The following is a 26,540-nucleotide window of genomic DNA, read 5'->3' as shown; positions in this document are numbered from 1 at the left end:
TCAGAGATATTTATATAGTGAAACCAAGGACTCTGTATATTGGTAGTATTCTGCTTCAAAACTGCCTGTTAAAAACCATAACTCTCCCTTGGTGTCTCCCATAAATTATCTTTATCTCTCATCCAGGCTGTCTCCCACAGCCCAGCTCTGCAGGGGAAGCTCTGTGGGAAGGCTGAGGAGCCACCAGCCCTGTCTCCTTCCAAGGGGAAGGGGAGAAAGGAGTTGGGCTCCTTGAGGTTCCCTCCCAGACCTCATTCAAGTGGGTTCTACAAAAAAATCTCTATTATTTCACAGAATCCAAGAATTTTTAGGGTTAGAAGGGACCCCTGGAGATGATTCAGTCCAATCCCACCTACCCAGAGCAGGTGGCACAGGAATGTGTCCAGGTGGGTTTGGAATGTCACCAGAGAGGGAGACTCCACACCCTCCCTTGGCAGCTGTTCCAGGGCTCTGCCACCTCCATGGAAAGAGGTTCTTGCTCATGTTGAGGTGGAACTTCTTGTGTTTTAGTTTCTGGCCATTCATTGCTCCTTGTCCTGGCAGTGGGCACCACTGGAAGGAGTTTGGCACAATCCTATGGACACTCCTTGGAGATATTTATACAGATTGATAAGATCCCCTCTCAGTCTTCTCCAAACTAACCAGGCCCAGCTCCCTCAGTCCCCCCTGACCAGGAGAGATGCTGGGCAGGAGCTGAAGGACCTTCTCATGGAGCTCTGGGTGGTATTTGGGACAACTTTGACACCTTGGTGACAAAGAATCTGTCTCCTGGGTCAGGGAGGATTCTTACTGAGTGTTTTGTGCCTTTCATTCCTGTCTGTGCAATGTTCCCTCTTACAAAACAGGTGCTTTGGGGCCTGTTGGGATTGCAGGTAAAATAAATGTCTGTGGCTCAACAACTCAAAGTGGCTTCTTTCTGCGACCTAATGAGCATCTGCTGGGTCGTGCAGCTCCTTGATTAATGTGTGTCTCTGTCACTGCAGAGAAGTGCTGCTGCCAACACTCCTGGTGCTGTTCCTTTCCAGCAGCAGAGCCAGGACAGGCTGCAGCAGTCAGGGGTGTCTGCACAGGGTTGTGTCCCTGGGATGCAGCTTCAGAAATTATTCAGCAAAAGTGAAGCAGTCGAGCAGCAAAGGGTCACCCAGCCACGAGGGAGAGGAAAGGGGTAATGGAAGACAAACTCTTTTCCTGCTTCTCATTAAATAATTTAGATTGCAATGCCTTTAGTTCTTAAATTCTGTTGTGCTGGACCAAGAAGGAGGAGCACTGGTGTGTCTCCAGCCCTGGTTGTGCTGCAGGGACCTGCCCTGCCCCTGGGGTTGGACTCACCTCCTCCCAGAGACGATGATCCCTCCTGATGTGCCGTTCCCAGGCACATGCTCTGCTCCACATTGTGCTCACACTGCTGTTGTTTTCAACTGGAAAATCGCTCTGACAGGCTGAGGAGATATTATGGAAGGTGTGGGCACTTCCCATCAGACCCCCCAGGAGCTGGGAGCTGTTGTGTAACCTCGTGTGAAGCCCCTCAGGCAGCTGCCAGAGCGAGCCTCTGACTTGCTTTTTCTCCCTCAAATTACAATAAAATGTCCCTCTCCCATTAGGAATTTAATTACGACCCTTTCATGGTCTCCAACTTTTGAAAAAAACCTGAAATATCTTTCATTTTGCAGCCCTGCATTAAACCTCTGCTGGTGGGAATTTTTGCTGTATCAATTATACATATTATGTGTAATCACCTCGTGCGTTCCTATGCTGAGAGCTAAAATTGAGCATATTGTCAAGTGGAAACTCATTTTTATAATGACAGAAGCAACAAAACTGAATGCCAGGCCTCATTCTTCATGGTTATTATGGCATTTTATTTGAGGAACTTGTGTGGCTCAGCCCTTGCAACTCCAAAAGCATATTTTTAAATGCTGAGATGCTCCACATCGCTTCGTTTCCTCTTGATAAAGATCCCTACCTGGAGGCTTCCCAGGGTGGGGAAGAGCTGGAGGAAGCTTTAAATCTCAATATTGTGAATTTGATGTTACACTTTAGAAGTGCAAGGTCTTGTTTTGTCAACAGTGTAACACCTGACTGGGTAATAAAGTTGTTTTTCTTGGCTATTTTGTGACTGATCTTGCTGTACAGCAACAGTATTTAATTTATCTCCAAGTACTGGTGGGTTGTTACACTGTTCTTTGTCTCAGAAGCTGCAGGTGTTAAACCAGGCTGACACTGAGGAAGGTAATTGATTTTTATAAAATGTCCCTTTTTCCTTATCATGATGGATGTTTAATCCCCTTTAATTAAAACAGGGAGCCAGCTTTAGCTCTTAAGTTAGATCGTCTCCTCTCCAAAACACTCCCTCTCTGGAAGTGGATCATGCCTAATCTGTTTGACTTTGATATCACAAAGTACACTTTATGCCAGAGCAGCAGTTTATGTGGAATTAAGGACAAATTACCAAAGGAACTTTAAAATAATATGATTAGTTGGAAGCACTGGTCGCAGATACAATTACAGTGGAACTCTGCCTTGTGGAAGCCTGCAAACCTGAAGGTGCAGAGAGTTACCCCAGAACTTTGTTGGTTAAAGTATTTTAGAATTTCTCCTTTCTTCCCTCCAGGTGAGCAGTGTGGGGTGGGTCTGTCTTTAGCAGTGAAGGAGGACAGGGCCATGGGAAGACTTGTCCAAAGATGTTGTGGCTGCTCCATCCCTGGAAGTGTCCAAGGCCAGGTTGGAGCAAGCTGGGCTAGTGGGAGGTGTCCCTGCCCGTGGCAGGGGGTGGAACTGGGTAGGCTTTAAGGTCCCTTCCAACCCAAACCATTCTGGAATTCCATGACTTCCTTGTAACATTTACAGTTTAATAACATTTGTTGTGTCTGTTACTGGTGCCACCAGTACCAGGGAATCCTCCCATCTTCTGACAGAGGTGTGATGAGGAGATTTAAAGCAGGACATGGTTGTTCCCTTGGGAGGGGATTGTCCAAGGAGCCCTCTCTGTCCTTGGCTAAAAGCATCTTGGGAAGCAGCTGCAGCTCTGAGGTGCTGAGGATCTCACTCTGATTTTATTTCTCACTGTTGTTTTAAACAGCTGCAGTTTTCCCTGAGCAAAACTCTTGTCCTCCCTTTCCCCCCCAGGACAGAACACGTTAATCCCTGGAAAACTCTCTTGGAGAAAGAAAATGACCTAATACAGTCATGGAGCTTAACTCTTCCAGCTTCTCCCTCTCCATTTTCCAGGCAGGATGCTGGGCCCTCATCCCCATTTCCTCTGGGTGATGTTCTGGGCTTTAACACACCCTCCCATGTGTTGCAGCTCCTCGTGAGCTCGGTGTAATCTCATTTAAAGCAGCTGGTTTAATGTTTGATACCCAATTGTGTGGCAGCAGGGGGGAAGGGCACTTGTCCCTTGCATCATTTATTGCCTCCTAACCATCCCAGTTCCTTGGGAGGGCATTGCCCAGGGGGTGGAATCACTGAATGGATCAAATGTGACTGTAAGTGCTGGTTATTGGGATCCCACTAACCCTGGCACCCTGGAGATCCCAAATTTCTTCAGGCTGGATTAGCTGGAATCCCCAGCTGAGTTTTGCCCTGAGGGAGCTGATGCTCCATACTGAGAACTTTTATTTTTCAGAGTTTCACTTTTCCCATGTCTTGGGGTTGTGGAGTTCAGGAGAAGGTTCTGCAGCCTTTCCTCCCTCTATCCCTTCCATGTGAGGTGTGTGGGGTTGCCTTGCTCTCAGACACTGTCCACACTGGCTGTTTGTCTGTTCTGGTCCTGCCAGCAGAGATTTATGGGCTTGTTGGGTGGAGTGGGGGGAAAGGAGGGGCAGGGAAGGTCATTTGGCCATGGTGGGCTCCTCACAGCTCACAAATCCCCTTCCTGCCTCTGCTATCCCCTGTAATCTGTTTTACAGCTCTGCAGTTTTGGATGGAGAAAGAGCAGAATTTATGGTGATGGTTGATTTATGGATTAACTGCAACACCATTTGCTCTCAGGCAGATTTGGCAAAGCCAGACCCTTTTCTGTTGATAAAAGGGAGAGAGGAAGGAACAGTGGGTGATATTCATTAAAAGGAATAAAAGGAAAGGGAGATAAAGGATGGCCAGGCAGGAGAGCTTTTCACTCTCCCATCTCTTCCAAAACAGAGGTGAAAGCTGCTTTGGAAGGGGCTTTCTGCACTGAGAATCCATGTGCATGTTGATTTGCTGGGAGATCCATGGAAGGAGGGATATATTGAGATGCAGAATTGCATCCCCCTGTAATTCCCTGATAACTGAGAGCAGGGAGTTATTAATAAAGCCTTGCAAGCTTCATGCACTGCAGTCATTAGTTAATCAATACAAACCACACTCTGCTGCTGAGATCCAGCCCAGCCCCTTCATCCTGGGGGTGGGAATGTGGGGGAAGGAGGAGGGAAATCCCACCAGGAAGGGGACAGTGCTACTGGTGGTTGGCTTTAAAAAATCCTGGGATCAGCTTGTTGTCCACACCTGAATGAACTCTGACTTGGGGACGTGGATTGTCTTCCCAGTCAGGTGCTGCCATTGGAATAAATGGAGATTTTTCTTTTTAATAGACTTAGGGGTTTTATTAGGCTCTTGTAGATTATTAAAAGGCCATTTTTCTGCTGGAGAGGAGGCACAGCATTTTGGGGAGGCAGGACTTGTGTTGCCTGTGAGAGAAAATGCCAGGAAGAGCAAGCCAGGCTCTGGGACTGATGGAATCAACTCTGGAAGAGCCCAGATGAAATGACCTCAGCTGCTCAGACCCCCTTCCACTCAGCTCTGTGCTGTTTGTGCTTCCCCTCCAGAGTCCTCCTGGGTTTTTATTCCCATCTAAATCCACTGCAAAAGGCGTGTAATCAGTGTGGACTTCTCTGCCATTTTAGTGTTCAGTCTGTGCATTTTCTGTCCATCTTTACTGAGCCTGTTTAGTTTGTTGAAATTATAAATTTTTGAGGTTGGGGTTCAGTTTTGAGACTTGCAAACTCAGCAAAGAGGAGCCCCTTCCCATCTGTGGTTCCTCTTTGCACCTTCCATAATGATCTGGGAAGATGAGATGGTGCCCTGGGATCACATCCTTGGTTTTGAAGGTGGAGATGGTGATCTGGGATCACATCCTTGGTTTTGGAGGTGGAAATGGTGACCTGGGAGGTTGTAGCCAGGTGGGAGTTGGTCTCTTTTCCCAGCCAACCATCAGCAAGACAAGAGGGCTGTGTCTGAAGCTGTGCCAGGGGAGGTTTAGGTTGGATATCAGGAAGAATTTCTTTGCAGAGAGGGTGCTCAGCCATTGGAATGGGCTGCCCAGGGAAGGGGTGGATTCTCCATCCCTGGAGGTTTTTAAGCTGAGACTGGATGTGGCATCAGTGCCATGGGCTGGGAACCACAGTGGGGTTGGATCAAGGCTTGGATTGATGATCTTAGAGGTCCCTTCCAACCCAGCTGATCCTGTGATTCTATCCTTCTGTGATTCTTCCCTGCTCCATCCCCCTCTTTGAGCCTGATCTGACTTGGGCCCTGGGGGAGAATGAGCTTGCACATTTTGGGAAGGCCAGGAGGCACCAGGAGTGGTGCTGCAGAGCTTTGTCTTTATTCACATTTTGTTAAACTGGCAAAAATCAGCGGGGATTTTTTTTTTTTTCCCCTCTGCTCAGCAGAGAAAATTGTGGTCGGGTGATGGCAAGTGCAGCACAAGTGTGGTTTAAAATAAGAGAAGCCTGTGGTAATGACAGCACTTAAATAGCACTCATGTTGTCTGAGAGCCATGCAGTTGTTAACTCTTTAATGTTCTCAGTGATAAATAGGCTGGGTTTGCACCCACTTTGCTTCTAACTGCCCAATCAACCAGACCAAGGGGATCAAACAGAAGAAATAAAGGAAACTTTGCAAACTTTCTCAGTGATCTTCATCAAATCTCAGCTACAACACCCCTGGCTTTGATGTCGACAAGAACACAGGCCCTCACTTCAAAGCAGTTGGAGTTTGAAACGGTGCAGTTGATGGATGAGGAGAATTAAACCTTTGGAATGCTGGTTTTTTTTTTCTCCTTAAAAAAACCCAGAAGAGTGTGTGTGGAGGCATTGCACCTCTAGCACCTGGGGTTTCCTAATCTAAAAATATCTTTCATTACAGGTGAGCAGATTTCTTTTGTTCTGCTCTAGGCAATTATCCATATCTTTTTTTCAGGAATAGGTGTTGCTGTGCCTGGTGAAGGAGGCAGCTCACACAGGTCACTTGGTACAAGACACAAATATCTGTGATCTCCCTTGGTTCCCTTTTTTCTCCTTGTTTCTGCAGTTGAAACGAGCTATTATTTTAGAATACAAGGTCTTTGAAGCCTAATCTTTGCTTTTCTTTCCCCTTTCTACAGTATCCACTACAAAAAGCAACCAGTAATTAATAACCTGATTGCCAGTTGAGGGAAATAAATCTGATGTGAACAGGTTCTTCAAAACAAATAACAGGGGATGGCAAGGGGATGAATATTGTAGTCATTCATCTCTGTTGAATTGTATACTAATTATCTTCTTGGCTAAACTGAATGAATAAATGACTTCATAATGTTTTTCCCCAAACACCTTTTCTTAGTAAAATGCCTCCTTCATGCTGCTCATTCACTGCAGGCAGGGGCTGACTGTGGGTTTATTTTTGCATGTGGAAGGAGAGTCACTCCAATGTGAGCTGTAATTTTGTGCTTTGTGCCTGGCATTTGGAGCTGACTGGACTGGGACAGTGAGAGCCTTTCCAGGAGCAGATGGTTGTTCATCTGAAATGCTCTGCTTTTAAAATAGTGTTTAAAAATTGCATTTGGAGTTCTGGACAAAAAAAAATAATCTCTTTTTGTATTCACAGAGTTTGGGGTTGGTGAATCGCTGTGAAAATTGCTCAGTTCTGTGCAAATCTTGGAATTCAGTTGTGCCTCTTAGAAATTAATGTTGCTTTAAAATCAGAATTTTGAAAAGCTCCTGTCTAATGTCACTCCTTGAAACTAATGGCTCTTTAATCCTATTTCTAGCTCATGGCAACTTTGAGGGTTTGAAGAGTCTTTTAGAAGTAGATGATTGGCACGAGTTGGGCTTGACTTAATCTTGCAACAGTCAATCCCTAAGGATTTGATCCCAGCTCCAGAGTTCTGCTCCAGATATTGTAACTGGAAAACAAAGGGAGAGTTTGCAATTGCAACTGGAGTTTCTGCAGGGAAGGAGAGAAGTTTCTCACCTTGCTGTTCTGGCAGCAGCAAAATCGCTGCCGTCTCTTCACACTGGGGAGAATTAGGAAGTTCTGTGCATGGAAAAGGGATTGTCTGGAGTGAGGTGGGCCCTGTGGGGTGAGTGCTGAGTGTGTTTGGTGCTGCCCAGGCTTTGCTGGGCAGGCTTTGCCCTGATTTTCTCCCAGTGCTGGTTCCCAGAGGGTTGGATGTGCCCAGTTGTGTGCAGGGCTCGTGTTCTTTGGAGCTGTCAAAGGCCCGGGTTGAGCTGGTGTGTTCTGGGGCTGTAATCTTGTCCTGTCATTACCTATTAACTCCTTATTATGGCTTTTGGAGCTGATACTCCCCAACCTCTGTGTTTATCTTTCTCCCTGTGTGTATTTCAATAAAAATGTCATTATTTGAAATCGTTGACACCGGTGGTTAAAGAGCCTGAATTCCATGGGCTGTTGTCCTGTGAAATGATCCATTAAAGATAAAGCTGCAGGCACTTGATAAAGGTTCTTTGCTAGGAACAAGGAGCTCTCTGATCCATGTGTGATCTTATCTCCAGAGCATGTGTTTGCATTCCTGATGGGAAGGAGCCACAATAGAAGGGGACAGGAGAGGGAAGCCAGAGAATTTCCTTCCCTAACCACAGCCTTGAGAAGGGAAATGGGATATTTCCAGCCAGTTCAGTGTGGTCCAAGCTCAGGTTTGAGGAGGAGAAGGAGAGAGGGAGCTGATTTCTGTATTTTAGCAAATTGTTGGGAGAGAGGGGTGAAGGAAGGTTAAATATGGAGGAATGTAAAGGTGAGGAAAAGAGAGGTGACCATGAAAGGGAGGTGACAATGCTATCAACAAAGGAACAATATGTTCTTCTTGAATTATTATTTTTTTTTATTCATACAGGCTGCAAACCAGCTTAAAAATAGTGTTGGACAGAAGCTGGACTCTGATCCTTGGGGGTCCCTTCCAACTCAGGATATTCTATGGGGAAAACCCCCTTTTTACCCTGAGCTTTGCTTTGACACAGTGAGGAGATGGAATACAGTAAAGATTTTACCTTCTAGAAAAATCAGGATCTGAACTTTGCAGTGAGGGACCAACCCTCTATTAAGGGTGGCCCTTAATGGCTTTTACTGGCTGATAAATCTCCCTGATGGACTAAGGAGTTTTCTTTGGAGGCTTTGCTGTCACAGGGGCTAAAGATGTTGAAGGTCAGGGTTCAGATTCTGCATTTCTGGGCACACTTTGCCCTGCAGAGATTCAAATAGCAGCTTTTCAACATCCCTGCTGTGGCTGAGAGTGGGTTGGCATTTGAATCTTCAGAGGGTCAGTGTTCTTGGCACAATTAAATCTGCTTTGAGGACAGAAAACTAACCCCAGCTCGACACGTGGGCTTGGGCATTTTCACTGTGCTGTTCCTGTTCTGCTTCTGGTCCTTATTTCAGTAATTATGGTTTGTTAAACTGTGAGGGGCCTGTTTGGGCAACCCTTGTGCACATTCTGGGGAATGAACTTTCTTACCTTCTCACATGGACAGGATTGAAGTGACATTTCCAAAGTCCTGGGGTTGATCCTCCTGCCCTTGGAGCCCCAGTTCCAGCAGAGAGTGGGTTGTTGGATTTGGTGAATTAATCACTGCTTAATTGCTCTGTCTTGGGGCTGATGTGTAATGAGGTGGGGAGACAAGGTGTAACTATCAAAAACTCTTTGAGTGACAACTGTGGCAAGAAAAGGTCTTGGAAGCTTTGGGGGAGGTTGGATGAAGGGACAGGATGGTCTGGTCCTCTGCCAAAGGCAGGGATGGCTCCAGGTGAGAAGAATTCCTCTTGAACAGGGAGAAAACAGGTGTGAGCTTGTTATGGAACAGATTTTTTGTGTCTTCTTGGCCACTGAAAGCTAAAAGTTGAATTTCCCCATTTTGAAGCAGCAGCAATGAGGAGAATCTGAGACTGGAAGGTCCCTGAGGAGCAGCTGGTGCTGGAAGCTGTCCTTGCCATGGTGAATTCCCTGTGACATCATTCCTTAAAGGCCTCCAGACTGATCCCTGGATCCCAGCATGGCCTGTCAGCTGGTTTTTGCTGAAACACTTGTTTAATTCTTAACTCACAAGACATTTGCTTATTTATTTTCATTGTTCCTGATAATAATTCTAAGCCATTAGAGGGGAAAATTGTATTCAGAAATGCTGTTTCACACTTTATTTGTTTGATGATTTAGAGCGATAGAAAATAGCACATTTGCTGGCTTTTATAGTCTGATAATTATCCACATCCATCAAGCCCCATTCCAGGGGAATAAACAAAACACCAAGAAAATTACACTATTAATGACATCCTATGATGGCAAAGAGGAAGGATCTTTCTTTTGTGTTAAGGATAAAGAGGGGACTGTCCAGTTAAACTTATATTTGGGAGAAATTCTCCCCTGGGAGGGTGAGGAGGGGCTGGGATGGAATTCCCAGAGAAGCTGTGGCTGCCCCAGCCCTGGGAGGGTCCAAAGCCAGGCTGGAGAAGGGAAGGCTCCAGGGAGACCTGAGAGCCCCTTGCAGGGCCTGAAGGGGCTCCAGGAGAGCTGGAGAGGGGCTTGGGACAAGGGATGGAGGGACAGGACACAGGGAATGGTTTCAAACTGCCAGAGGGCAGGGATAGATGGGATATTGGGAAGGAATTCTTCCCTGGGAGGGTGGGAGGCCCTGGCACAGGTTGCCCAGAGAAGCTGTGGCTGCCCCATCCCTGGAAGTGTCCAAGGCCAGGTTGGAGCAACCTGGGATAGTGGAAGGTGTCCCTGCCCATGGCAGGGGGTGGAACTGGATGGGCTTTAAGGTCCCTTCCATAAACCATTCCATAATTCCATATTAACAAAAGCAAACTACCATTATAAGGAGATAATTTTCTCACACATTTGTAGCTTTGGGGCAAAACCTTCTGAACTTGTGACCCCGACTCAGGAAATCAGAGAATCACGTGAAGGTAGAGAGCAGAAATGCTGGAATTAATGTTTCAGGACACAAGTTGGGAAGCTGAGAGTGTTTCATGTAGAACAGTAAGTTCTGTTTGAGTACAAGTGATACTTGATCCCCTTCAGGGACTTTGTGTTGCTTTGGTAGGAAGTAGAAAAAGGTGATTGGAAAGGCTCAGGATATCACGTTCAGATTGTTGACTTCGGGGTGAGGTGACATTTTAGTCGTGTAACTGTAACTTTTTTTTATCCTGAGCTGGTTTTTTCTTTCCCCACCCTGTAAATCTCCTGTTCCCTGGCAGAGCAGCAGCACATCATTCACTCTGCAATCCCACAAATTGCTGAGTGGCAGGTTTTTGGGGGAAGCTTGGCCTTTTGTCTTGGTCAACCACTGCAAGGCTGACCCTTGGAATTAGTCCCTTGGTTTGTTTGCAAGCTCAGTTCCTTGGAATTTTGATCTACCCTCAAACAGCTGCTGCTTTAGCACTATCAACATGAACTTGGCTTTTCTGGGGGGACCAGGTTGAACCAGGAGGGGACAAATTCTGCCCTGGCTCAAGGTCAGTGTTTCCAGCACTGTTGGGTTCTCTGGTGGCTCTTGCAGGGTTTTCCTCTGCAGCAGAAATAGTCTATAAAAAGATGGTTCTTAAGAAAGGCTGTTCAAATATTTATGCTGCCACCATCACTTCTTTTTACTTGAGGTTGTTTGGGGGAGTGGAAAATCCTTTCTCCATCCAGGTGAGTCTTTCACACCAGCTCCAACCCTAACCCAAAACTGCCCCTGCCAAGGGGTTGAAGCCTCAGGCAGTCCAACAGTCCTGACACATCCCAATCCATGGAGACTGAGTCTGGTTTGGCCAATTGATATAAAAGTGGTATTTTGCTTGTTTTGAAGTCTTTTTTTCCTTCTCTGCCCTTGTCTTTGTGGAAAGCATTTGTCTGTGATCTGAATGGGACAGAGGAGGGGAGGAGTTTTACACGTGTCTTAATTTTTTAGTTTTCTTTTTCAAGGTTTTCATAGGGCAGAGGATTTTTTTTTGTATTTTCCCAGAGAAAATACATTTAATATTTTAGCCAGGAGATTTAAAGAAAAATAACCACCAAAAAAAAAAAATTGTTAAAGCATTCAAAGCTGTGCATCTAGAAAAGGAAATTCTTGGCTGTGCTTTTGCCTGGGGGTTGTCCCTGGAATTAAAGCTTTGCAGTTGAGCTGAGCCCCAGCTGTGGGGGCTGAGCCACACCAGGACTTTTGTCCCCGCCACGTGCTGGATGTTTTTCCCACTGGAAGCAGGAGGACACCCAAAAAATGTTATTTATTGCTCCAAAACTGCAGCAACTCCTTTGACTGCAGCAATTCTGAGTGTTTGAATTGTTGTCCTGCCTCCCAGTCCATCAGCTGATGTGTAGATGGAGCTCAATCTGTGCCACACGTTCCCAGCCTTCTGTTCCTCTTGCTGGCTCCAAACAGCAGCCCAAATTCTGCCTTTATTGCCTGTCTCTGTGTAAATCACTCAGATCTGTGAGCAGAACTCAAAGCACAATTTGACCTACTTTGAATCCTCTCCTGCTGTTAATTTTGTGAATCCTCTAAAAGAAGTGCAGAGGGGGGGATGTGTGGTGGGCTCAGCTTCCTAAAGCCCGGCCCAAACAGAAAAGTGAGTTTCTAAAATGGGGGTCAGCTCTTACCACTCTGTGCTGGGCTGTTTTCATTTCTCTATTATTACATATAGTTCTCTTTTATAAGCTGGAAATTCCTCCTCTCTGGCTGGTTTCTATCCAAGCAAGTCCTTTTTCTTTGTCTCTCCACGGGCTGCTCTCTAAAGCCTGGCTTGGCTTTTTGCAGGCTGCAGTTTCAGATAACACAATAACCATGTTCCAATGTATTAAACTTTTAACATCCTCAAGATTCAATTAATCTTATCTTTACAACTCCCAATTACAGGCACTAATTAAGTGAAGGTTGCATTGTAGACTGGGGATATTACATTAATCATCAGCAGCCTTGTAGCCATAAATTAGTTCTTTCCCAATCCTTCAGCATTTTTCCCAGAAGGAATGGAATGTCTCATTTCCCTGTTTTAAGGGACATTAATCCCACAAAGGAGCTTTGGATCGGGATTAGTTTTATCACATTTATGTAAGTGATGAATGGTCTTTGTAAAATAAAAGCCACCAGCTTTGTCCCACACAAATGGAATTGAATTGTTTGATAATTATGCAATTTAAGGCACTGTCAAACTTTGGTCAGGGGATGTTGGGAGTCCGTTGCTGGATTTATTATTTTACAAGATTAGGGGCTACACAGTGTTTTGCCTGAAATTTTTGTTGTAAGCCATCAGTTGAAATCAGCTTAATGTCTAAATCTTGAAGCCCCCTGTGTTTGATTTCTGTCCTGTGTTATCCTCCCAACCTGCCAGGCCACAGCAGGTGCATTTTGATTTTGTAATACAGGAAATATGGCTTTTATCTGCTCCTCCTTACATTGCAGACTCGAGTTTTAGACTTGAAAATCGAGGAGTTGGCTGAAATTCCTCTCAACTCAGGTGTATTTTGAGCTCTGTCCTAAGCAGAGCAATGTGTGCACCTGCTGCTGAGATGGTGCAAATTCCCCCCTGCAATATCCTGTTTGCAGCTTGTTGTAATGAGGCCTGATGGCTTTGACATCTTTATTGGAAATAGCAAAAATAATGCATTTTTTATTGTTCTCTTTGAAGAGAACTTATTGCTGGCAGTAAATGCCATTCTCCCAAATGTAAATTCTCAGAATTCTCCAGCACCAAAAGCAGAGAGAGCCACGTTTCACTCTCTACACTGTGTAACCAATGATTTACAAATTTCCACTGGCAAGATTATGTGTGGCATCATGTTAAACACACTCAAGTATTTATCATTTCTCAGGGTATTTCCTTCCCTCCTTAGAACCTGAACACATAAATCTCAGTCACCTGATTTTTTTACTCCTGTGAATATTCAAAGCACTGAGGGAACTAAAAGCTTTTGGAAGAGAAAGGAAAGTGGTTTTTGGACACGATGGTCACACACAGCTCTTTGGCTGTGACCTCTGGGACTTCAGGCACTTAATTGTTTTTCCAGTTTTATGTTCAATAATTTGCACTCAAAAAAAAATTTCAGCCAAATTCTTTCACACTCTTTTTACCCCTAGTCTTACAAAACTTTAAGAAGTGTAGAAGTTTGTTCTTTGTACCCTTTAAAGTTGTTTTTCCTCAGCAGGCCCTTCATTTTCATTCACCTCATTTAGAAATTATGGAATGATTTAATTCCATTATTCCCATCAGCCAATAAAATGCAGCACAGACATAAGGATTGAGCCGTAACTACTTTAGCCATGGGGAAGAATATTTACTTTTTGGAACAAAATGAAAACTATTTGCACAGAAAATAGTTGTATTCCAAAGCACACAGACCCTCCTTCACACCTTTTTCAGCCCATCCAACATTTGTTGCTTGTTAATCTTCAGCACAATTTTATTTTTGCAGATCTGTTTCCAATGGAAAACACACCTGCTGTTCCCTGCACTGATTTATTTCTGGTTTTCCAGTGCTGGATCATCACTTTGTCTCCTCGATTTTCCTTCTACCTTGTGATGCTCTTTTAGAAAATAACACACCTCTAAGGAGTTTTATTAAAATCCAGGGTTTCTCCCATGCATTGTGTGTTCCTGATGCCTTTCAGGGGTGTAAAATTTGGGTTTATTTCCAGGCAAGGTGTGCTGTGCTGAAGGTTTTTCCCCTACTCGTCCCTGGCCTTTTTCTTTAGCTGGTTTTTACATTGCAGACTGCTGGTTTTGGTGTTTAATTCCCTGTTAATCTCTCCCAGGTATGCCATCCCTCCGGAACACGGCAAGAGGCTGGAACGCCTGGCAAAAGGTGAGCTTGGGGTTCTCAAGGGATTGACAAAGAACTGGCACTGGACTGACTGTTAGAATTTCCTCTTGCCAAGAGCTGCTGGAGGAACCTGCTGCCTTGGTGGAGCCAAAAAACTTGGCAGGGGCTTTTCCTTTCCTCAAAGCCTCTCTTTGTGGCAAACCATGACCCCGACTAAAATTGCTTGGAAAAGCCTTAAGTTTTGAGGCATTGAGACCAAACCCTTCCATGGCTGGGCAGTGGGTTTAATCACAGAATTCCAGAGTGGTTTGGGTTGGGAGGAACCTTAAAACTCATCCAGCTCCATCCCAGGAACACCTTCAACTATCCCAGGTTGCTCCAAGCCTCGTCCAACCCTTGGACACTTCCAGGGATGGGGGGGCCACAGCTGCTCTGGGCAACCTGTGCCAGGGCCTCCCCACCCTCCCAGCCAGGAATTCCTTCCCAATATCCCACCTAAACCTTCACCTTCATGGACAATGGGGATTTGTCCCCACTTGTGTTGTTCCAGAGGTGTGAAGTGCAGCCCGGGGCTCTCCTGGTTCTGCAGGGACAAAGGGGGACAGGAACTGTTTCTTCTGACACTCCAAATGTTACATCTGCAGTCTTAGGAACTTTATTATTATTAATTATTTTCAGCCTTAATTAAGGAAGTGCTCAGAAATTCAGCAGCAGCTTTATCATCACACCATGGAATGTTAAGGGGTTGGAAGGGACTTTAAAGCCCATCTCATTCCACCCCCTGCCATGGGCAGGGACACCTCCCACTGTCCCAGGTTTCTCCAAGGCCTTGGACACTTCCAGGGATGGAGCAGCCACAGCTTCTCTGGGCAACCTGTGCCAGGGCCTCCCCACCCTCCCAGCCAGGAATTCCTTCCCAATATCCCACCTAAACCTTCACCTTCATGGGCAGTGGGGATTTGTCCCCACTTGTGTTGTTCCAGAGGTGTGAAGTGCAGCCTGGGGCTCTCCTAGTTCTGCAGGGACAAGGGGGGCAGGAACTGTTTCTTCTGACACTCCAAATGTTACATCTGCAGTCTGGGCAACTTTATTATTATTAATTATTTTCACCCTAAACTAGGGAAGTGCTCAGAAATTCAGCAGCAGCTTTATCATCACACCATAGTGTTAAGGGGTTGGAAGGGACCTTAAAGCCCATCTCATTCCAGCCCCTGCCATGGGCAGGGACACCTCCCACCAGCCCAGGTTTCTCCAAGGCCTTGGACACTTCCAGGGAAGGGACATCCACAGTTTCCCTGGACAATCTCTGCCAGGGTCCCACCACCCTCACAAGAAAAACTTCCCTAATATCCCACCTAAATTTCCCCTCTTTCAGTTTGTGCCTGTTACTCCTTCACCCTCTACTGTTGTGTATTTGCTCATTTTCCTTCTATTTTAGCCTCATCCTCCTTTATTTTCGGTGCAATAAAGACCAAATTAAAAAAAAACAACAAACAATGAAAGGAGAAAAAAAAAAGAAAGGGAAATGCAGGGGAGGGGAAGGTCAGAGTTAGTTTGGGCTGTGGTGAACTCCCACCTCTCAAGCTTCAGGGGAGATGTCTGGCTGCAGAAATCTATGTTTTTTAATTTTTTAATTGATGTTGTTGCTATTTTTGGTCACTTGCAAATGTTCCTGGAGCTGCCCAGCTAAAAACAGCTCCTGACCCAGAATAATTAACTCCAAACCTCCGGGGTTCATCTCCAGCCAGGCCAAGGGGGATGGTTTGAACCTGGGGGGGAAGTGAAAAGCAGGCAGGAAAATCTGGAGGGCCCTGTTTGGATTCAAAAGAAAAGAAGTTCTGAGACTGATTTGCCAGCAAATAAGCAAATTCAGTCTAATGCCATTTCCTACTGACAGTCTGACATTTGATTGAATAAAATCGAAATAATTAATAAATAAATTAAATAAAAATTAAAAATATTAAATAAATAATAAATTAAATAATTTTTAAATTAAATAAATAAAATCTAAAAATATTAACAATATTATTAATAAATAAATAAAATTTAAATGAAATTTAAAATTTTATTTAATAAAATAATAAATAATAAATAAATAAAATAAATAAAATAATTTGAATAATAATAAATAAAAATTTAAAATATAAGAATAAATATTAAAAATATAAGAATAAAAATAATTAATATAATAAAATAGCATAAAAGAATAAAACAATAGCATAAAAATAGAATAAAAATAATAAATAGAATAAAATAGAATACAAAGAGTAAAAATAATTGAATAAAAAGAATAAATATAATAATAAAATAAAATAAAAAAATAATAGCATAAAAAATAAATATAATACTAAAATAAAATAATACTATAATAGAATAAAAATTATAAATATAATAAAATAGAATACAAAGAATAAAAATAATCAAATAAAAAGAATATATATAAAAATAGAATAAAAATAATAAATATAATAATCAAATTAAAATAATCAAATAAAAAGAATAAATATAAAAATAGAATAAAAAGAATAAAATAAGAGAATAAAAGTTATAAATATAATAATAACATAAAAAGAATAAAATAATAGAATAAAATAATAGAATTCTAAAAATAATTTTAAAAGGAGAGAGTGCCAAGGGGTTCGACTGATTGTGTGGGATAAATGTAGAACAACTGGGCATGAATTTCCTAGGGCAGGGCAGTGTTGTTTTCCTGTGCACTGAGCTCTTTGATCCCTAGAACCAAATAATATTAGAACTGTCTGCTGAGAAACGGTGCATTTCAAAGCTGCACTTCAGTCATTTGCCAGGTTTTAACAGATAAAAAGTGATTTTTCTAGGAAGTCAGTCAGTCCAGAGGACTTGTGTTCTGCAGGCTCTGAAATCCCCCCCAGCTCTGACAGAACTAATAATTAAGTTTCTTGCTGTTTGTAACTAATTTTTACGGATGATCGATTTTTGGATGGTTTGTGACGTAAAACCAGAGGGAAATTATCAGTGACCTGGTCTTTATTTTAGTTTTCTGGCCTGTTGGAAGGTGGGAGGGGGGATGTTTTACAGCTCCAGGGAGGCACTTCTGCTCCCTGGCCATTCCCTCTGTCCTCCACATCCATGGGCTGTTCCAGGGACAAGTTTACTCTGGAGAAACGAGGGTGCAATTAATATGGAAAATGAATAGCTGAGCTGGAAATGGGCTCCCTGGGAGAGCTGTGGAGCCCAGGGAGAGCATGTTAATGTGTTGCCATGTTATTGGTGCTAATCACTTAAAATGGGCTTCTTTATTAGTGGCTTTAATGAGAGCCACTTAAACTGTGCATTAAAAAGAGGGACTGCAGAGAGGAACGACAGGCTGGGTAGCAGACAGTCATAATTTTAATTGAAATGCTTTTAGTACAAAAAATGTTAAGAAAACCTGGAATCCAGTAATCCTTTTCTCTTTCTGAAACCCTTTCCATTATGTCTCATCAATGACTTTTGTTTCTAGAGCTTGGCTTATTTATTTTCCTAAAGGGTGATGGGTTTGAATCCCTGTAAACACACAACTTGTCACTGAGTCACCCACTCGGAGGGGAAAAAACGTGATCTTGAAGGAAATGGGGTTCCATTTGTTGGCATCGAGGAGTTTATTCAGTTTTTACCACCATTTTTAGTGTTCTTAATTATTTGGGGTTGTGGATCCTGTAACTGAGGTGGGCTTTGGTGGTGCTGAGGTTCTGGCTGGGTCAGGTCCTGCTGTCTCTGCCACTTCTTAGTGACCACTGACCGTGTCCCTCCTGCCACTGCCTGGGAGGGAGATGTTTTACTTCCTTTCTTTTCCCTGAATATTAACATTTACATGCTGATTTTTCCCTTCAGGGAGTGGTCTGTAGGGCATATTGCTCTGGAATCTAACAAACTGTATAACTTCCCCAAGAATATTCCAGCAGCCCACCAGGGGAGGTATAAAAAGGGTGTGGGAGTGCTTGGAGTAGATGGTGCAGGCTGGGGCTTTTTCCTTGTCTGTATTCAGAAAAAAGGGGGTCAGGGTTTGGGGTACCAGCCAAAATCTAAGAGAGGCAGGTTATGTTTCTTAATTTTCAGGGGTTTACTGATATTTTGGCCAAGATACTTATACCCAGACAGAGAAGACTTAGATGCAAACTCTCATTTTGAAGGGAATTCAGACTTGGGTCAACACTCTCAGGGACAGGGGATGATTCTTGAGGTGTCCTGTGCAGGGCCAGGAGTTGGACTCAATCCTCGTGGGTCCCTTCCAACTCAGGATATTCCATGTTTCTATGATTTAGGTGTCTCCACGTGCAAGTTTTTGTCACAAAATTTATGCAATATTTTAAAAAATGTGCTAATTCCTGACATCCTGCTTGTCTGCTTTTGTTTCATCTGCATGAATAAGGCAGATTTTCATTTGTCAGCTTGTCTCTGCTTAACAAATCCATTGGATGTGACACCCCTGTAGTGATATTCCTCCTTTGAATGTCTCCACAGGATTTTTCCCAGGAAGCTCTCAGGGATGTGATGCTTTCCTCCGTCACAAGATGACCCTCATTTCTCCCTCCATCCTGAAGAAATACGGGATTCCCTTCGACCGGGTACGTCCAGGGATGCAGGGAACACACTGGCAGGGTGCTGGGGTGCAGAGGGCACAGCACCTCTCTTTTGAGGGAAAAATTCCCTGGGGAGAGATTGGTTTAATTTCTAAGTGCATTGTTATGCTGAGTGTGTCCTGTTGGTTCAAACCAGGAAAGGAGCATTTGGGTTTTTGGCTGAGACACCGTGAAGTGAAAAAAAAGCTTCCACTGAACAAACTCTGGCAATTCAGGAGCCTCTCAGGTAGGGAGAGACAGGCTAATCCAGATGTTCTGGCTTATCAATCATAGAATCATAGAATCAGCTGGGTTGGAAGGGACCTCCGAGATCATCAATCCAAGCCTTGATCCAACCCCACTGTGGTTCCCAGCCCATGGCACTGATGCCACATCCAGTCTGTCCTTAAAAACCTCCAGGGATGGAGAATCCACCCCTGCCCTGGGCAGCCCATTCCAATGGCTGAGTACCCTCTCTGGAAAGAAATTCTTCCCTCTCTGGAAAGAAATTCTTCCTAATATCCAACCTAAACCTCCCCTGGCACAGCTTCAGACCCAGCCCTCTTGTCTTGCTGATGGTTGGCTGGGAAAAGAGACCAACCCCCCCCGGCTCCCCCCTCCTGGCAGGGAGTTGTAGAGAGTGAGGAGGTCTCCCCTGAGCCTCCTCTTCTCCACGCTGAACAGCCCCAGCTCCCTCAGCTTCTCCTCATAGCAGGCAGCAAAGCTCTTTGGTGAGTCAGGAACACTTATTTTTTCCTTGTGGATGCAGCAGGAGCCCAAACTGGACGTGCTGGTTCCCTGTTGTGTAAGTGCTCTAAGCCTGGAAGGATCCCTGAGTCTCTTAAACCCTCTTTTTTCAGCTGAGGGGTCATGTTTGTTTGGTATGATCGTTTTAATGTGCTTATTCTTAAAGTCTTCTGAAGTAAATCTCCTCAGCCAGGCTTACAGGGATTTGTATCTGGGCAGGATCAGTCAAACCTCTGCTGTGTGTTCCCGGCACACGGAGCCCGGCCTGCCTTGGGATGTGGGAAGTGTCAAAGAATTCCTGGGCCAAACTGATCTCACAGAATCCCACAGTGGTTTGGGTTGGAAGGATCCTAAAGCCCATCCAGTTCCACCCCCTGCCATGGGCAGGAACACCTCCCACTAGCCCAGGGTGCTCCAACCTGGCCTTGGACACTTCCAGGGATGGAGCAGCCACAGCTTCTCTGGGCATCCTGTGCCAGCCCCTCCCCACCCTCTCAGGGGAATTCCTTCCCAATATCCCATTTAAATTTCCCCTCTTTCACTTTGAAGCCATTCCCTGTGTCCTGTCCCTCCATCCCTCATCCCAAATCCCTCTCCAGCTCTCCTGGAGTCCCTTCAGGCCCTGGAAGGGGCTCTCAGGTCTCCCTGGAGCCTTCTCTTCTCCAACCTGGCCTTGGACACTTCCAGGGCTGGGGCAGCCACAGCTTCTCTGGGAATTCCATCCCACTCCCTCCCCACCCTCCCAGGGAGGAATTCCTTCCCAATATCCCATCTAAATTTCCCTTCTTTCACTTTGAAGCCACTCCCTGTGTCCTGTCCCTCCATCTCTTGTCCAAAGTCCCTCTCTACCCTTCCCCATCCCTTTTGCATCATCACCTCTATATGACCATATTTTTCCAAGAACTCTCACATTCTGTTAATTATATTTTTTAGGCATAGTTTAATCAGAGTTAATCCACCTGAGACCTCTTTGCTGAGCCTGCTGATTCTTTGAGATGGAAGTAAAAGATCTTGGCTTTTCTATAGCATAAAAACCTATGAATTCATTCAATTCACTGTTTTTTCCTGGGGAGGATTATGATGAATGAAATTTGAAATGGGATCATCTGGCTCATCAGATGAGCTTCCATGGACCAATGTGGTGCTTCTGGTTCAACATCACTGCCTGGACTTGGCCTAGTTAGTTGATACTAAATTGTTCATAGAGAACAACAAACCATTTTTTCCTGTAATTCCATCAGTGGAACCTGAGTCCCAAGTGGGAAAATACAGGTACCTGCTCCACAGAGTTGAAAAGATTAATGAAAATATCTAATTTGAGGATCTTGGCTGTGCCAGAGGTTGGAAGGGGAAGGAAGTTCTTGCAGGACTTAAAATGTTTGTGTGCTGTAGGTGGGCAGATTTTCCTCCAGAATAAACATTATTTTATATTTGTTTTTCCATCTGTCTGAGGAAAGTAGCACTGACTAGTAATTTTATATTTATATATAAATATAATCACTAAGTGATTTCTGATCAATAACCAAGCAGGGGCAGCAAAGGAGTTTGTAAAAAAAGGCAATAGAAGGAAAAACTTTCCTTCCAAACTTATTCCAAGTCATCTTTGCTGAGCTGTATTTGATAGGGATGGGCTTCAAAGTGGTTTAAATAAGGGAGTTGCCAATTTATTGCTTGGTAAAAAGTCTTCACCTGCTGAGTGAGGTGTCCCTCTCTGAATCTTGTGATTTGTGACATGAAGGATGTTTGCAGATTGATGGCTGGTGTCTCTTTCATGCTGGGTGTAAGTAGTTTTCTTAATGCTAAAAGTCTGCTTTTTGTCCTCCTATTTTTTACCGGTGTACACAGAGGACAATATTAATATCAACACCAAACTTCCTTTTTTAAAACAAGTTACTTAAATATAATTATTATACCATGTTCCTTAAATATACTTAGATAAAATTATTATAGCATGTCATTTAAATATATTAAATATAATTATTATAGCATCTTACTTAAATATAACTCCTAATCCTGATTTATAATGTGTTTTTATGATAATTACTGCCCTGGAAAGCTGTTTTTAGGTGTAAAAAGGTGGAGATCTCTTCAGTTTGAGCAACCTGTGTCTGAAGCCTCCTGTCCTGAAATAGGAGCTTTTGGAGGAGGATCACTGTTATTCACAAACAGGGAACAAGTGCCATTTTTTTCTCTGGGAATAGAGATAGGATCCCTCCATCTGAATTCCTGGCAGATTTCAATGAAGTGAATAGGCAGCATTTATAAATCTCTAGAATGGTGTTCTGGAAAAAAAAAAAGAACCAGATCAATGCGAGGGCTTTTTAATAATTAAAAATGTGTATTTCTGTAATCTCCTATTGATTTCTCCATTTATTCCTCAAGAGCTTGCAGGAGTCAGTAAATTTGGGGCTTTCTCCATGAGTGGCAGTTTGTGCTGGCTCTCCTTCACTAGTTATTACTTTTCTGCATGGCCTATCCATCATCTTGAGGGCTTTCTAATTTATTGTGGGCTAATGTTGACAGCAGTGCCAGGGCTGACACACACTGTGGGCTCGAAATGAAGACACCAGGATGGAGATTTACTGACAGAAACATAATCTTTGTGTCTTTTGGAGTTACAGTTGGAGCTCTGCTGGGATTTATGGAGGGGATGGATGGGGGGATGCTCTGGGTGAAGGCTGGACTCGAGCAACTCCTCCAGAAATCCTGCAGGAGCTTCTTGTGTTATCACAGCAGATTTTAGTACCTATTTTTTAATTATTCTGTGAATGTTAACGACATCAGCAAGTTCAGATGTTGGCCCAGCCAAGTGAAAAGTGTTTGAACTTCCCTCTGTTTCCATTTCCCATTTGGGCCCATCCTTGTGTTTGGAAGTGCAAGTCCTCTGGAATCTCCAGGCTCCTGGGCTGGGAGTTATGGCTGGTGGGAAGGGATCCCAATGGAATTGCCTGGCATGTGACTGCTGGGAAAGGTCTGTCAGCACTTCTGGCTTGGAAAGGCAGGGAAGGTCCAGCTTTGCCTCTTTGCTAATCCATGGAAGGGAGGTGCTGTCACACACCTGCTGAGCTGGGGAGCTGCTCCCAGCCCACTCTGGTACATCCAGTTTGCCCTCAGGAGTCATTCCAAACTCTTTTACAGTTAAATTCCTTGTTTCCCCAATGGCTTCTCTGCATAAGATGTAAAAAGAGGATTTTTTTTTAGAAGCATCACTAATTTATTTGGCCTCTGGTTCCAGCTGTAGAGTTTAACCCTTTTTAATGGTGGCCATAATGCTTATTGTTGTTTAATTTTAATAAAGCAGAATCACAGAATGGTTTGGGTTGGAAGGGACCTTACAGACCATTTAGTTCCACCCCTGCCATGGGCAGGGACACCTTCCACCATCCCAGGTTGCTCCAGCCTGGCCTTGGAGACTTCCAGGGATGGAGCAGCCACAGCTTCTCTGGACAACTACCAAAGCAGACAAATGATGGGCTGTAATTTTTAAGGTGTTTGACTTTTGGGTGAACAAATGGGAGTGAGGCTGATAAATGTGAGTGGGGGAATAAATCCAGGGAAAGGCAGGAGGTGCTTCAGTAGGACCCTGCAGTTTAGAGGAGGGCAATCCAGAGTTCTTGGCTCCTCTGGCCTGGTGGTGGGAGTGTGGGTTTGGACCTGCCATGAGCCAAAGTTGTCACAGTCTGAGGATTTATTGATCTCTTGGAATGCTGCAGCCTGAGAGCCTTTGAACTAGAACCTGTGGGTGTAAATAGTTCAGAGCTTGTGCCCTTTCCATCCACTGTTCTGGGTTTTTTCTTTAGGAGAAATCCTTCAGTATTTTTGCAGTTGTCCAGGAATTATTCCGGGTTTAAGCGGGAGCTGGCAGTGACTGTCCCACTGACCTCCGGAGTGAAAGGAAGAGATTTAACTGGTGGATTTTTTAATAGGTCTCTGTTCTGTACATTAACTGACCTGTGAGGTGTCTCCTCCTTTTGCCTTTGTTTTCCAGATCACCCAGGAAGCTGGAGAGTTCATGATCACATTCCCTTATGGATACCACGCCGGCTTCAACCACGGCTTCAACTGTGCCGAGTCCACCAACTTTGCCACTTTGAGATGGATTGACTATGGAAAAATGGCAACCCAAGTAGGTGTCAGTTGGGATGAAGTGTTATTTAAAACCCCCAGCTCATGAAATACAGAGGAATGAGAGAGGGAGACTTCAGGACAAGATGGGAAGTGCCACTGTGATGTGCTCTGTCACCGTCCCCTGGGGCTGTTTTATTCCTGTTGGTGGTTCCTGTCATTCTGAGGGTGTAGTGAGGACTTTCTCAGCTGCTGGGTCTTACAAACACCTTGTGAACAGGTGCTTTGCAGGTTGGTAATTCAGAATTAGTTTTCTGATGCAGCCAAACTGCATTTCACAGTGAGTGGGTGTGCTGGTTTAAAAGTTAACCAGCAGGGGGAATGAACTCAACTCAAAGGAGAGATTATAAGTCAGAATAACAATTTATTAAAATAATACAGTAAGTACAATAATACAAACAAACAATTGGTCTCAACCCACAAAAACCCAAATGTATAACCCAGTACCCTGGGGCCTGAACAAAGTGGTGTTCCTTGGGCCCTGTTTGAGTCCAAAGTAAAGGGAGAGGGGAAGAACCTGCTGGTGGGAGAGCTGCTGCAGTCTGGCCAGAACTGGTGATCGCAGTCCAGTGATGGTCTAAGTCTGGTTGAGAGCGATGAGATGCAGCCGTCCTCTGGATCCCACGAGTGGGTTCCAAAAAATGTTCCAAAACTCCAAGATTATATATCCTCCAGTTCAGGCAGGAATGCTTGGTACTCCCCTCAGGGTGGGGAGTTTCACAAAGGGTGTGAGGACAGAAACATCCTCCTATCTCACAGGCCTCTTAACACCTAGTTTATAGCCTGAGGAGTCAGGCTCTATGGGCAGAGGGTGCGAATAGTCTATTGACAACAATAGTCTAGTTTCTGGGAAATGACATGGAAGGCTATAGAATACAGTTTTGGGTTACACCCACCATGATGAACTGATCTCAGTTGTCCTAACTAGGACAGTGGGGTGACTGATGTAACCGAGTACAACTCATTAGGTGCACACTGGAGGGGAAGGAATAAGCTGGAAATACTTTTAAGCTTTAATAAGACTATGGTAATAACATTCTGAAAGTACCTGAATTCCTCTAATCTGTGCACTCAAGTTGCATTTGGAGAGGAGAGTCAGGCTGAAATATGTGGTTATTTCTCATTAGGGCAAATTTCTGTTATGTTTTGTTACTTTGGTTTTGCAACAGCACACCTTGTACATTTTCCTAGAGTCTGCATTTTGGAGTCTGGAGAATAACTGATCAGCAAAGCTCATTCAATGAATCTGTGAATTTTTAAATTAGGGATCAGTTCCACACAGGGCAAAAGAGAAATGAATGCAGAAGGGGTGGCACTTGAAAATTGCCTTAAATGTTCCTTTGCAGAAAGACTCAGTTTTCCCCCTAGAATGGCACTTGTAATATCTCTCCTTCACTTCTTTTTCTTCCATCAACTCAGTTTGAGTCTGTAACTTTTGTAATGCAGCCTAATGCTTTCCTGTTCTCCTAAAATAAGCAGATTTCATTATTTCATTGGGTCCTTAAAGCCCATCCAGTCCCACCCCCTGCCATGGGCAGGGACACCTTCCACTAGTCCAGGTTGTTCCAAGCCCTGTCCAGCCTGGCCTTGGACCCTTCCAGGGATGGGTCTTCCATTTGAATTTGTTCTGGAGTTAAAGGAAGGGTAAGAAAAACCTTAAACCATAAGAAAAAACCTTAAAAAACAGCCAAGCAAACTTGGTTTAGAAATGTAAAGAATGGTTTTTGTGTGCTGTGACCTTGTCTGGCAGGTTTATCTGCAGCGAACGGTCCTGGTATTACACCCCAGAAACCGGGGTTTTATCAGGGAAATTCGGGCAGCCCCTTCACTACAGCAGCTCCAGCTCAAATATTAAAAGCAATTTTGGGTTCAGCCATGTGTTCCCAAACAAAGTGACATTTGGGAAGTGCAGTTTTAGATGGAGCCTCCGTGCTCACATTGTCGAGCAGCGGAGCGTGAAATTACTGAACAAGCAGCAGCGAGAGCTCCGAGCAAAGCTGGGCAGAGGAAGGGGAAGTGTGGAAGGAGATGCCCAATTTATTCCCCCTGCACTCAGTGCCACTTGTCTGTTCTGAGCTTGCTGGTTAATATTGCTCAAATCACGTGTTAATTAACCCTTGGGTGGCTGGGTGTTGTGCTCCAGGTGAGGGGTGAGTGTTGGCACACTCTGAGGGCAAAAGGTTTGTTTAAATCTCATTTGGAGTTAAACAGGGGCTTAAGGAAATACCAGCTGAGGGTGGAAACTGGAGCTGCCTGGTGTTTGTGGGGAGAGAATTCGTGGAGAGAAGTTCTTCCCTGGGAGGGTGGTGAGGCCCTGGAGCAGATTATCCAGAGGGGTTTTGGACTCCCAGTCCCTGGAAGGGTCCCAGGCTGGGTTGGACAGGGCTTGGAGCAACCTGGGTTGGTGGAAGGTGTCCCTGCCCATGGCAGGGGGTGGGACTGGATGGGCTTTAAGGGCCCAATAAAACAATAAAATCTGCTTATTTTAGGAGAACAAGAAAGCATTAGGCTGCATTACAAAAGTTACAGACTCAAGCTGAGTTGATAGAAGAAAAAGAAGTGAAGGAGATATTACAAGTGTAATGTCCCTTTAAGGTCCCTTCCAAGCCAAAGCATTCTGGGATTCTGTGACCCTCCAGTGTGTGATTTCTGTGCTCTCAGGCACAATTGGATTATCCTTGCTCCCATCCAGCAGGTTTGGTTTTTTCCTGGTCATACACCCCCTGATCAAGTTCTTGGGGAGTCTCAGCTGGGCAAAGCTCTGCAGGAACCTGCTGTTCCTGCACTAAACCAGCTGGCTGGAGGTGATTCCCTCCACTCCTTGGGTGACCAGCTGGGCTCTCTTGTCCTGCCAGCACTTCTGAGATTGGTGACAAGGCAAGGTTCATAATTAGCCACTTGTACTGTTCTCCTGGACATCATCCTGGGGAGGAAATTTGGATTCTGCTCTACTGAGGGCGATGCACGTCAGTGGGGTGGTGAGAGAGAGGGAGGGAATGGCTCACCTTGGAGAAACTGTGCTAATTCCCTGCCAGATGAATGGAATGTTCTGACCACAGAGAACCTGCCCAGGCTGTAAAAAATACAGAATAACC

The 26,540-nt window shown here is 44.5% G+C and overlaps 1 protein-coding gene across 2 annotated transcripts in view; it reads left to right on the top strand.

Annotated features, from left to right (window-relative positions):
* Window positions 1-26,540, top strand: part of KDM4B (lysine demethylase 4B) — a 95,102-nt gene that overhangs the window by 22,494 nt on the left and 46,068 nt on the right. For both annotated transcript variants that reach the window (XM_051810467.1, XM_051810466.1), the window contains exons 6-8: window positions 13,986-14,035; window positions 18,476-18,579; window positions 23,309-23,446. In XM_051810467.1, the coding sequence (XP_051666427.1) occupies window positions 13,986-14,035; window positions 18,476-18,579; window positions 23,309-23,446 (292 nt within the window). The remainder of the gene's footprint in view (window positions 1-13,985; window positions 14,036-18,475; window positions 18,580-23,308; window positions 23,447-26,540) is intronic.

This window comes from Manacus candei, unplaced genomic scaffold, assembly GCF_025592945.1.
Source record: "Manacus candei isolate 608988 ecotype Guabito, Panama unplaced genomic scaffold, ASM2559294v1 h1tg000078l, whole genome shotgun sequence".
Lineage (NCBI taxonomy): Eukaryota > Metazoa > Chordata > Aves > Passeriformes > Pipridae > Manacus > Manacus candei.
This window is presented reverse-complemented; position numbering and strand designations above follow the sequence as displayed.